Consider the following 13,011-nt stretch of genomic DNA (forward strand, 5'->3'; position numbering starts at 1 on the left):
CAGAATAAATAATAGAACTAGGGTTATGTGCTTCATCTTGAGTTCCTTGGAAGGTGTTGCAAAGGGATAAAAACTTCTGCCTTCTTGCAAGATCAGACAGTCTTCCTCTTGAAGAAATACATATTTAGACATATTTAAGGCTAAAAAACTCCAACTTCTAGATTTTTGCAGGCAAAGGGAAAACCTGGATTAATTAAAAAGATGGTTTTATCCTGGTTCACATACTGTAGCAAATAGGGAGATTCAGGAAGTTAAGGGGAGCAAGCAGTTAAGGGGAGCAGCTGCATCCCTCTGCCCTCAGCATCTGCAACCACAGACAATGATCTTATCCTGCCTAAAAATAGAACCAACGTTGTAAGAATGCAAATGTGTGCCCACTGAATAAACCTCAGGTGGTTACAGGTAGCCCTAGACTTATAACAGTTTGTTTAGTGACCGTTTGAAGTTATAAACAGCACTGGAAAAAGTGACTTAGGACCATTTCTCACACTTATGACCATTGCAGCATCCCCATGGTCACGTGATCAAAATTCAGACGCTTGGCAACTGAATCATTTTTATGACAGTTGCAGAGTCCCAGGGTCACATGATCCCCTTTTGCAGCCTTCTGACAAGCAAAGTCAATGGGGAAGCCAGATTCACTTAACAACCAGGTTACTAACTTTAACAACAGCAGTGATTCACTTAACAACTGTGGCAAGAAAGATTGTAAAATGGGGCAAAACTCACTTAACTAATGTCTTGCTTAGCAATAGAAATTTTGGGCTCAATTGTGATCATAATTTGAGGACTACCTGTACATTGTTTCGGGTGAGTGGAATTGCCGTTCTGGCAGATACTTCTGATGTATTTGGGCATAGTTGATTTTGCATCAACTTTCCATAGTTTACTGCTATCCAGAGATGTCAGCAAGAAATGAGATGATGCATCTGGAAGGCAGGCTTTGAGATTTTTAGCTATGTTATATTGCTAACATGTATTCTTCAGCATAAGCAATCCTGGCATTTTATTTTTTTATTAACTTTATTAAATCTCAATGAGAAATAAAATACAAAATAAAATATTTTACTTTCATTATTAGACATGTATATGTATACATTTTTGTGTTTATGTTTAAACTTAGAGGTTATTTTGTTATGTAATTCTAAAGCAATCCTGGCATTTTCTTGAGAACAAGATGATAAAATGAGCATTTTGTGTCTTCTTGTCCGCAGCAAAGATTCTGGAAGAGGGGCTGTCTTCATCTCAGGAATATCTCTCACAGCAATTGTAAAAGTGTCTCAGAATGTATTTGGTCATTTAAAATTGTCGCTTGACAGCTGTAAAGGAGATATAGATGATATGGACATCAAACTGAATCAATCTTATAGGTATAATGGAAAATGTTCTAATTAAAAAGTATATTTGCAAGTATTGATTTTAGGATCCCTAAAACATTTTGATTATCAGTTTTTAAACACTGGTATGTGTAGCTTTTACTATTACCCCAAATGTACCTTAAGTCTGCATTAACCTCATTTCCCCCTACACTAAGTACAGGATACAGTATACATTCCCTTGGGAGAATTGAAATGAAAGGAACACATTCCTAAATCCAGAAAATGTTAAGGACCATGCTTCAAATTTAAATTCAAATTTAAAATTATATTTCTCTGTACTTTTCCAGTCTCTGGAATTTCTGCCCAAGGCTGGGAAATATCAGATGAAGAATATAAACTGAGCTTTCCCTAGCAATATACCTATATCAGGGAATTCTGGGAGTTGAAATCCATGCTTTTTAAAGCTACCAGCCTTGAGAAACACAGCTTGTCTAGATCATCACACTTTTGACAGATTGAGAAAGATAGATAGCGACAATATTTATCTCGTTTGACATAAAATGAGGTAATTGCCCATGCTTCTATGAAAACATATGTTAAGGATGCTTACTGATGTTAACTGTAAGGAAACCACTGCATTACATGTCCTATTATGATATTATTGTGTTATTTTTACTCTGGAACATATGGTATATGCATTCATTGCTATTTTTTATACCAGTTTTAGATAATTTCCTCTCTCGTAATTTATATTGTCCTTATAGCATAATCCAGTCATCATTGAAATGAGATAAAAGTGGCCATTGTTGTTGGATGACTGGGAATTGTCACATGACTTGATTCAAGTATGATAAGAATTAACAGCAGAAGTCATTCCTCTGGTGGAGCTGCATAGTCATCAGAATCTCACATAAGTGGTATATTTCAATAGCTTCCAGATTACTAATATTCCCAAAAGTTCTCAATCTCACAAAAGAAGCCATGTTGAAAATTCAAATATCAAGAGTTAACATTAAAATAAATACCACTAACTCAAATTTAGAGCTATTTTGTAAGCTACATAAACTGAGGTACATTACCAAACTGATAATTGCTTACAAATACTATATTCCATAATATTACAGAAAGCACGCCTAGTAATTACTGTATATTTCTGAGGCTCACTCCTCCTGATGGTTCAGCATAATTGACTCAACAGATATAGGTGAGTCATTTGACTAAGAAGGAAAAATATGTCTAATAATTTTAATAAGAACTATCAGGAAATATAAAGTACAGGGCCACAATCTTGAACACATGGAGCAGTTTCTCACTAAAAATAACTTCAGATTTATTTGCAATAAATATTCTAAATAAAAAATAATTGGGAAACGATTCAACCATATTCAAGAACATGACAACTCCTTTTGTCTCCTAAAATTCGGGGATCAGTTTAAAAAATTCAGAATCATTTAGCTTTTATTGAGATTGATTTCCCCATATAATAGATGCACACATACAAAATTTAATTAACTCAAGTTAACAATATTCTTGCTTTTTTTCAGATGGTTATATACATACTCTACTACTTCTGTGGTAACATCGCTGTGTAGTGTGCTGGCCTCAAATGTAAGCCACAAGGATTTATTTCATAATGTTTTCTTCATCCAATTTCTTCTAAAAATATGTTTATTAAAATAAATAACAAAAGCCTTAATACATGCAAAAATGTTATAAGGATTTTGCAGTTTATAACTTGTGTACCATTTATGTGCACAAATTGCCATAAAGACATTTTCAGAACAAAAAGATGAATTAATGTGGCATATGAATGTTTTCATAAGGCTGTTTCATGTGCATTATTTGAATAAATAGAATGTATATTTATATGTATATGTACATGTATGTGTGTGTGTTTGTATAAAAAATTTAGGCATGGTTTATTTTGCTCAGATCGATGGTAGAACAGGAAATGAAGGACCCTTTAGTGGCTTAGAAATTAAGTTTCTAAGCCGCTTCAAATGAGTGTATATGTTATTTATTATTTATTTAAAACATATATAGCAAATATTTTCTTGTATTTATTTTCATCACATATGTAATATACCAGAAGATAAGTCCAGACATTCAAAATACATCACTTGAAATATTCTAAATATCTCACTTGGGATATTTATTATTCAACTCCATAAACATCAGAATCATTGTCATCATTTTTTATTTATGGATTGCTGTTGTACATTATATTCTCTGCTTAAATGTAGGCTCTCTGACTATAGTGAGGCACTCACTGAATGAATTATTCAGCTTTCTAAAGCTGAATAAAACTTTTTACATGCTCCAGAATTATAGAGCTTCCTTCCTTTTGAAAGGTATCTGAGGTCATGCTTGGATATTTTTCAGAAATATTCTGTTTCGCTTTGTTTCTACAAACTTCATTGATGAGGGACAACACATTTAGAGTAAGATTTACTCTAAATGATTATGTATTTAATTGATTACAACAAATGTATTCAATTATGATGGATTTTTAAAATCACTATTCTTCAAATATAGGATAAAGCAAGCTATAAGTATAGAGATGCAGAATTGTGAAGTCTTAGGAAGATCTTATTACCAACATATAAGTAAACATTGACCAGAATAATAATTTTTGCTTGCATTCCTATAGTTGTGTCATCAAGTGAATTTTGTGATCCAAAAGATTAATAAAAACTTCAACCAATATCCAGGTATGTTTTCTGGGTTGTTTTAGCAAACTGAGCTAATGAGTTTAGTTTTTACGAAAGCTTCCAGTTCGGAATAATTTCCCCATGCTATGGTTGAGTTTCTGAAAATAAAAATGATGGCTAGAATGATACTTTTGCATAATTAAAAAATATAATAAACTTGCTTGTTTTATGGAATCATAAAATTATAGAGTCAGAATGGACACACAGATCTAATCCAGCCTTCTCCAATGCACAGGAAAATTGGTTAGATGGCGAATGAGAGATGGCTTGTTCTGGTAGAACTTTGTGGAGGATGCAGTCTCATCAAAAAGACCAAAATTATGGTTGATGCTAAATGAACTTATATGGCAGAAGTACATAAATTTTGCAAATTTATACTTAAGCAAACATCTTAGGATTATGTTGAAAATATAGCTTTACAATATTTATTTAACTATTCAAGCAGTTTCCTGTACTAGTACCATTGCTTTTGTAAAAATTCATTATCAGGACTAGTTTGCATCCTGACTATTGTCATTAAGCATCTGACAATTTTATCCCATATCCCAACAGTCCAAGTTCAGATTGGTCACTTTGCAGTAATAGACTATTCCCTGTTAAACTCTTCAACTATCTTGGAATCATCAATTGACTTGGATTTAAAGGTAAAGTCTAATATATTTATAATGTATAATTTTCTGAAATTGCATTACAATATGTCTGTTATTCATTTGAAGGAATAAGCATCATTATTTTTTCTCAATAGCTTTGATGGCAAGCCATATCCAAAGATATTTAAGTATATTAATTAGTGCTATTTTGGCTGCATCTATTATTTCCTACTCTAGCCAGTAGCAAGAGTTGTGAAGCCAAAATAGTCCAAGATTTCAGGGACGTCTTCACATCACAGTTCATTTTTAATTTTTTTTAAAAAAGGTTTGACTTTTGAGTTTTCCATATTTAGGGTCCTAGAACTGTACTCGGTGATTTGGCCATATGTCTTATTGCATTATGCTCTTAATTTCAAGTATGCATTTCAGTGATCTGGTTCCCTGAAAACTTTTGATTCTGTTTTAAAGGCCAAAATTTGCAAGCTATGATATCTTGTCACTTCTGCCATTCTTTTCAGGGAACAGTCTATCCAGTGGAAGAAACCACAGAACCCCCCTTCAAGCCAACTCCCTTTGTTCTTCTGAATGAGAACAACTCTATGTTCTATATAGGAATCTCAGAATATTTCTTGCAGTCTGCTTCACTGGCTTATTTCATTTCTGGGGCTTTTACTATCTCTGCTGAGCAAGAGGAAATGGTAAGTGCAAAATGCTATGTTTCAAAGAAAAAGGTGTAAATGTTATGTATTAGTCTGCCATTTAAAATCCTACCCAAGCTCAGCCTTCTCCTTGACATAGTTTACTATGGGCCTTTTTCCCCACTTGCAACTAACAGTGAAGCCTGTTTTCTGCTATGTTTCCATGGCATTGCCTTCATCCCCTCTCCAGCTCATGAGTGAGTGAAACTTCAATTGTCCTGAACAATGCTGGGTCTGAAGCAGAATGTTTGTCCTTGTTCTGACACCTTCAAATTGGAGCCTGAAAGTAACTGAGAACAAAGGCAACAGAAGCAAGTTAGGCATTGGCAGTAAGGATATAGATGTAGTTTCTGTCTACTCAAGATTGGGTGGACAGGACTTCAGGTCAACAGTTCATAAGACTGCATGAGACAGAAATTAATGAAGAGAAGGACTTCATCTTGCCAAAGAGAAACCGCTGAAGAAGGGATCTGGATGCAGAAGAATCCCTAGAAAGGCCTCTAGGATGTGCAAACTGTTCTTAGTAATATGGGCCATTTTTTTTCTTTCACATCTGTCTGATCTCTTGGCTTTGTGTGGACATATTCTATTAGCCCACTGGAATTTTTCCATGACAACTACATTCTGAAGCATAGGGATCCCCGAAATTGCAATTCCAATACATCTATTTATTTATAAGTGTTCTCTATCAGATGACAGCTCATACAGCACCTCTTGGCTAATGTTCAAAAGAATTCCAAATGATATCAAGCTTTAATCTTTAGTAATATCGTGAGATTGGGGTGGGATCTAATGACTTGCTTTCATTTGTGGGAGCCTTAGTACAGAACGATTTAATAACTCCTATACCTTAATATTTATGGGTTTAATTGAAAAAAAAACCTAAAAATCTGGGAGTTATACACAAGGGCTGTCCAAATTCATCTTTGTTCACCAATCTCTTTCTTCCTCTCCCTCTTCCTCCCCCACTTTTCTTTGCTAATTACATTTTCCACCTCCAAATGGAAATAGAAATAATATTTTGCAGGTTTAATTTGCTTATGGTTATCACATTTACTAAAGGCTTCTGTGAAACAGAAGTATTTCTGAACACATATTTAGCAGAATTCTTTTTGCTAGTAAGAACATTGAAATCAGTACATTCTTTTTAAAAACAGAGAAATGCATTTAGGCAGTAAATAAATAATTGACCTGTACAGCCTCTGTTGGAACGCATTAGGTGAAAAGGAAGCCATTGTCTCCCCAGATAATTAAGTTCACACAAAGGCACACAATTTTCATAAGATAACCTAACATGTAATTTCATTTTACAGCTTTCTTCTTATTTCAAGTTAACTACAGATACATTGAATAGCATCATTCCCACTGTAAGTGTTTTTCATTTCTTCAAAACTTGCTGTTTGCATTTTTAAAAACTTGTTTTAATTTTTCTGAAACTTGGTCTCTACTTCTAAACTTTACAGATTTCTCATATTTATGCAAAGCCACTTCCAGTAATTATGAACATAAGAATTATCGATGCACCTGTGATTAGTCTGCATGACAATAAATCCATCCTGGTATTTTCTGCTTCTATGGAAGTATTGGCAAAGATGCCAAACTCAACCACTGAATCCATGTTCACCTTGAACATAGTAAGTCTTACAATATCCAATTCTCTCTCTAGACCAGTTTATAGGAATCTGTGAAGTTATGAACCATCCTGTAATTTTTTTCATCTTACTCAGATTGTTAAGAGCCCCAGTGCTTGGATGTTGGCTATAAAATAGTTCTCTAATTCATCTCATATCTAACTGTATTCTAAAGACAGGCTATAGGTAACCCAGACGTTTTAGATTAAAATACAGTATTTTGCCTCACTTGTCCTGATGAAAATTAAAGTTCAAAACAATGTCTGCTTATATTATTCGAAAGTCACTGAAAAAGTCCATGTTATTCATAGTGATCTGTTTTCTTACCTAACATCTCCATATAAAATGAAATGAATTTTAGGAAAGTTGTGGCTGCTTCAGCTGCCAGACATGACGCTCATTTTCAACATTCCATTCTGTGACAGTTTCCCAGCCACTCTTGCAACTTCTCAGTCTCTGCCCCACCTGGCAGCAGCACTAGGGAAAAGAAGGGACCTCCATGCATTCCCTTCTGCCCTCATGTCTCTATGCGCAGCTCTTGTGCACCCTCATGCATCTTTTCCAATCCATGCTATTCCCCGGGTGTAGTCCCTGACTTACATGGCACCTCTTGTGTACTCACATGCACCTTTCTTGACCCACACTGCCCCCCTCGCATGCCCAACCCCACCTGAATGGTACCTCTCATGCACCTCTGCTTATTTCTTGACTCATGTCATCCCCCCATGTGCCCGAACCAATCCACCTGGAATCTCTTGTGCACACTTGTATATTTTTCCTGACCCACGTGGCACCTCTCATGCACTCCCATATATCCTTCCTCCTAACTTGCACATCCACACGCATCCTCATTTCCTCTTCCACCCAACAGCAACCACTTACCTGCTTGGCAGGCTTGGACTTCAATTTCCTGCTGGCTGATTTTCTCCCTGCAAGCATTCTATAAGCAAAGTAACTGAGGAACCCAGCAGGAACTCTAGAGAGAAGGAAGGAATTTTCAGAGTTGCAAGATTCTATTAATGTAGCTTTACAATAAAGTAAAATTAGCTCATCTGATTATGTTTCCTGTCTGGTCTACTTGGTAAAGCTGACCTCAGTCTTGCATGTCTGAAAGCACAATTCTCCCATCATTTCATTTATAGTCCAAGATACTAGGGTGGGTCCCTTCAGAGCAGACATGGCAAACACAAGGCCCGGGGGCCAGATGCGGCCCGCGAAGTGGTTTCATGTGGCCCGCGAAGCCATCCTGGAAACAGTGAGGGAACGGCCCAGGGCCAGCCGGGAGCCAATGTACAATTTTGTGGTGGCCATCTATGCTGAAACGCATTCAGTCTTAGCTCCATAAGCCCCCCCCCCCGCATGGCATGAGAGGAACAGTGAGGCTCCTCCAGTGGACCATGCCTTGGCACTTGCCTTGGTCCCACCCCCTTCTGCCAGAGACCCTCAGATCTATCCCACTCCTGCCCAGGCCCCCACAGGCACCCTTGACGCAAACGATGTAGAGCTGGCCACACCCACCCAGTAGGCCACACCCACTCCATCCACACCCGCCCAGTAGGCCGCATCCACCCGGGCCCCTGAGGGCAACCGCAATGCTGATGCGGCCCTCAATGAAATTGAATTTGACACCCCTGCTTCAGAGCCTCTTAACCGGAGGTGGGGGGTGGGGGCTATGCTGTCTCTTATCCAACCATTCTCTAGTCCAGGCAACATCACTTTGCCTCAAATCCCAGGTTCTTTCCCAGATACTATTACAGCACCTGTCTGAAACTGTAAAATAATTACTTATTATATACTAATCTTTCTTTTTCATAGACAACTAGAACGCATGCAGATTTGACTATATTTGATCGGAGGTTGCTAACTACATTGTGCTTGAACAGGTAAAAACCTTTGTTAGATTTTTCATCCATTGTATTCCCAAAACTGCTTAAATTGATTAATCTAGTATTTAAACGTTTGGCAGCTTAAAATAAACATAAAATATAAAAAGGACATGCTGAAATGGTCTTATGGAACTGAATTTATTTAACGGAGAGCATCATGTACAGGAAGACTAATCTAAGATATAAATGTAGTAAAGAAACTTTTGCAATATAAAGGGAGTATTATGGCCAATGCATATTTTACATCCTCTCTCAAATTGAATCATGAAGAATTATTTTAACTCTTATCAAGGAAAATGCACATGAGATTAGTCTTGATTGCTTAGAAAGGAGCTCAAAACTGAATGATTGGATATGACTGTATGGTTGTATTGATGGGAAATATTACATACAAAAAATCATTATTAAACCACTGGAGTAATTGTGATAGTACATATTACAATTGTGAATTTAACAGTAATATGCAATTAAAATTTTACCATATATGAAAAATTATGGTTTACGTCCTGTTCAAGGCTGAACTTTCGTCAATTACACCCAGTTTAAGATAGACAAAAAGAAATCTTCCCCATTTCACTATTCCATTGCAAATCCTTAAAAAAAAATTCAGTTCTTGTCTCTTGGGCTCAGAAGGGAAACTTGGCAAAACTGTTGTTAATTTTAGCCAGTTAAAAACATGGGAGTAAGGACCTCCCTGTTTGAAAAAAATGGAAAAAAGAGCCGATATGCCATCCTTCTTCTGCTGAATCTATTTTAAAAAGTCTAGGATTTCAACAGGTTACAAGGGAGGGAGGGAGGGAGGGAGGGAGGGAGGAAGGAAGGAAGGAAGGAAGGAAGGTTACAAACATGGAGTGAGCTTGCCTTACTAGCAGCCTAGGGGTGGGCTAAGGGTGATATCAACTCTGCCTGCTTTCCTGAAACAATGGGTGGGTTGTCCTTGCACTTGGGCAAACAAGAAGTGTGTATTGCCCCAGTGTGAGTGGTCAAGGTCATGAGAAAAAACTGAACCCCAATCTTTCTGATTCAAGACCAACAACTCAGCAATGCCACACTGACATTACTATCTTTGGCCATGTACAGTAATCTCTGCATTATGCTTTCTTTCTTTCAGTTTCCACATCTCCTTGGCTCATTCCAACGTTGGCCTCTTTGAGGTAAATTTCAGCCTCTAGGGAAAATAAGCAGGTGCAACTTGTAGCAGATAGAACTGAATTGCTTACAAAGTATATTCCTTTACCTTTTAAATTTTCTTCATAGAACTATTAAATTCTATAAAATGTGCTGTCCTGATGATTGATCCCATTATTTTTTTCCCTTTCCTTTAAGTTTAACTTTCTTTCCAATAATATTTCAGTACCATTGCCCCCTTCCTGTATTGTTTTCTTGGGAACTATTTCACTATATAATGTTTTTCATCTAAAAAATGAAAAAGGAATTTATGAGACAAAGAATTGGTGGGAATTCTACCACTTAGTTACCATTCTTAGATTTTGGATTTTCAGTAGCCCCCAACCTTTTGGGCACCAGGAACTAGTTCCAGGGAGAGAGGTTTTTCCATGGACTGGAGGGGCCGTGGTTTCATGTTCTGCCTGCATCCTGCAGATGTAGCTTTGCTTTTTTGATGGCCCAGTTGCTGGCATGCCGCCTACTGGTGCAAATCCACAGCCTGGGGGTTGGGGACCCCTGCTGTATTTAGTATCTGTTCACAATTTTCCATTTTCTATCTTTCTACAGGTATTTAGTGTTGTTGTATTATTACTAAGCATATTCACTCTTCACTGAACTGTTTGGGACATCCTCCACCTTTGGGGTCCCTCTGACAGAGACACATACATACACAGCCACACAGAGACAGATACTCACAGAGACATTTTATACAGTTCTTGAGATTCAGCATGCTTCAGGCTGGGAATTTGAATTCTCTTCTATAAGAGGTTGAAGCTTCATTTTCAAGATAATTTCTTTCAGTAATGTGCATATTATTGCAACAAATAGTAGAACCAAGTTTATGATAAATGATATTATATAAAATATGCAAATAAAACAATATGCAAATATAATATTATATAGGATTTAGAGAAGGGCTGTAGAAAAGCAAATAATTTGCAAACTAAATAATTAAACATTATTAGGAAACTAAGAAAGTTGTCTTCTGTATATAGCATCAAGTCACTTTGCTTGCGAAATATATTATCCATTGCACCAATTCAGTGAGAAGCAGCATTTAAGAATTTCTCCGTGAGGACAGTCAATCATGATAGTGATGGAAATAGAAGAGGTGGCAGGCAATCCCTTCAATGCAAGAAAACATCCTCACACATGTAGATTTATTTGAATGTGAACTTAACCTGGCACTGGGATAAGCAGAAGGAAAAACTAAGATTTGCAGAGATGGCAAAAAAGCCAACTACTTTGAAAGTTTGGGAAATGATTTGCCCTCACACTGTATGATGACAATCAAGGCCACATATTATTCTAGATACATATAAAATTCAGCATCTGCTGGATCTCAATGTAGGAATTGGCTTTTTGGTTTTGTTTATTGCTCCTTTGATTATAAACTTCTTGAGAGGTTGGATTCACAGAAATTCTAAAAGACCCATTACATAAAAACAAATGCTGTACATCCTGCTTAAACACCGACACTGAAGCAAAGTCAATCTTCATTTTGCATTGCAGGCTTCACTTTTGGATAATTTCCTGTCTTACATTTTACGAACTGGAATAATTCCAGCAGCCAATTGTAAGCACAGCTTCATCTTTCTTTCTCTCAATTTCTCTTTCTTTAATGACTTTTGTTTCTAAGCCAGCTTCAAATATACTAAAGACTTTTAAACAGTCCTGTAAGTTCCAGCCAACATGTCCATAAATAAAGTTAAATAAAGTGGAGAGGCTAATAAAGAACTTCTAAGACTGGTGGTTAAAATGTATCAGTTGTATGCTTAGATTTTTATTCCTGCTTAATAGTTACTCAGATTTATATCCATTCATATGATCAGTATTATACTATCTATCACTACTATTGCCATGCTGTATTCACAATCAAAGTCAGTGGAATACGAATATAGCATAACAGCTGCAAAAAAAATGTGTATTTCAGTGCCTCCCTTTTCTATCTTTAAAGTGAGATATAATATCTTCTTTAAGATATTATAAACTACTTTCTGCTGAATAAAAAATAAAATGAATGTTAAAATGTTCATATCTGAGCAATAATATACAACACATTCAGCTTTTAGATTAAAGAATGCGTTTGCAAAAGCTATTCTAGTCATAGTTACTCTAAATCTTTTTCTTTCTCTCTTTTTTCCTGTTTTGTTAAGTTCAACTAAAGGATGGATTTCCTCTGCCTGTCTTGGACACAATTTTTCTTATGAAGCCCAGTATTAGAATTTATGAGGTAAGATTTGGTAATGTCTGTTCTTAGTTGATTAGGATGCTGTATTAAGATCAGATGATATTTGTTAGAAAATTGTCATGTGCTTCCAAACAGAGTCATTCTGTGAAGAAGATAGGTGGTCTCCAAATTTTAGATAGATAGATAGATAGATAGATAGATAGATAGATAGATAGATAGATAGATAGATAGATAGATAGATAGATAGATAGATAGTTTTCAGTATCTCCTATTCAGACCCCCTTTATGACCGAACGTACATGTGACACATATCCACAAATATTTGTTTCTGTAACTACAATATTTATATTATTTATTAAACAAATGTATATAGCTACCGAACCCATACACAGTGACTCCATAATACAATGACATGACAATTTTATTTTTTTGTCAATCATAAGCTACTTATTTCTAGAGTTCAATTCACAAAATAGCTGAAGTGAAATTTCTAATAATCAAGCTGTTATAAACCTGCAATAAAATATATTTTTGTATATGTTCTTAGGGTTTCTTGCTGATTTCCACTGATGTTCAAAGCCTACGATAATGAGGAAGACTTTGATCTCCAAGCAAACATTGACTATTTTTTTTTTACTATAGATGCATAAAATGCATAAGAGCCAATAGGCATTTGTGGGTGAGCAAATAGGTGAATGAAATTTTTAATAGTTCAACCAGAAGTTCACAAATGCATAACACATTGGTTTAAGATAGCAACAAACTGAAGCTGAAAATATTGGCCCAACATTGTCACAACTATATATCGGGAGTGGATA

At 36.0% G+C, this 13,011-nt stretch overlaps 1 protein-coding gene across 1 annotated transcript in view; it reads left to right on the top strand.

The window, feature by feature from the left end:
- BPIFC (BPI fold containing family C) overlaps window positions 1-12,782 on the top strand; it is a 15,887-nt gene extending 3,105 nt beyond the window's left edge. The window contains exons 4-15 of the mRNA XM_029283506.1: window positions 1,215-1,370; window positions 2,864-2,927; window positions 3,970-4,030; window positions 4,583-4,674; window positions 5,139-5,318; window positions 6,632-6,685; window positions 6,782-6,952; window positions 8,765-8,832; window positions 9,947-9,989; window positions 11,515-11,578; window positions 12,159-12,235; window positions 12,741-12,782. Coding sequence (XP_029139339.1) covers window positions 1,215-1,370; window positions 2,864-2,927; window positions 3,970-4,030; window positions 4,583-4,674; window positions 5,139-5,318; window positions 6,632-6,685; window positions 6,782-6,952; window positions 8,765-8,832; window positions 9,947-9,989; window positions 11,515-11,578; window positions 12,159-12,235; window positions 12,741-12,782 — 1,072 coding nt within the window. The remainder of the gene's footprint in view (window positions 1-1,214; window positions 1,371-2,863; window positions 2,928-3,969; window positions 4,031-4,582; window positions 4,675-5,138; window positions 5,319-6,631; window positions 6,686-6,781; window positions 6,953-8,764; window positions 8,833-9,946; window positions 9,990-11,514; window positions 11,579-12,158; window positions 12,236-12,740) is intronic.
- The last annotated feature ends 229 nt before the right edge of the window (window positions 12,783-13,011 follow it).

The sequence above is a fragment of the Protobothrops mucrosquamatus genome, unplaced genomic scaffold (genome assembly GCF_001527695.2).
Source record: "Protobothrops mucrosquamatus isolate PMUCROS unplaced genomic scaffold, P.Mucros_1.0 scaffold113, whole genome shotgun sequence".
NCBI classification, from domain to species: domain Eukaryota; kingdom Metazoa; phylum Chordata; class Lepidosauria; order Squamata; family Viperidae; genus Protobothrops; species Protobothrops mucrosquamatus.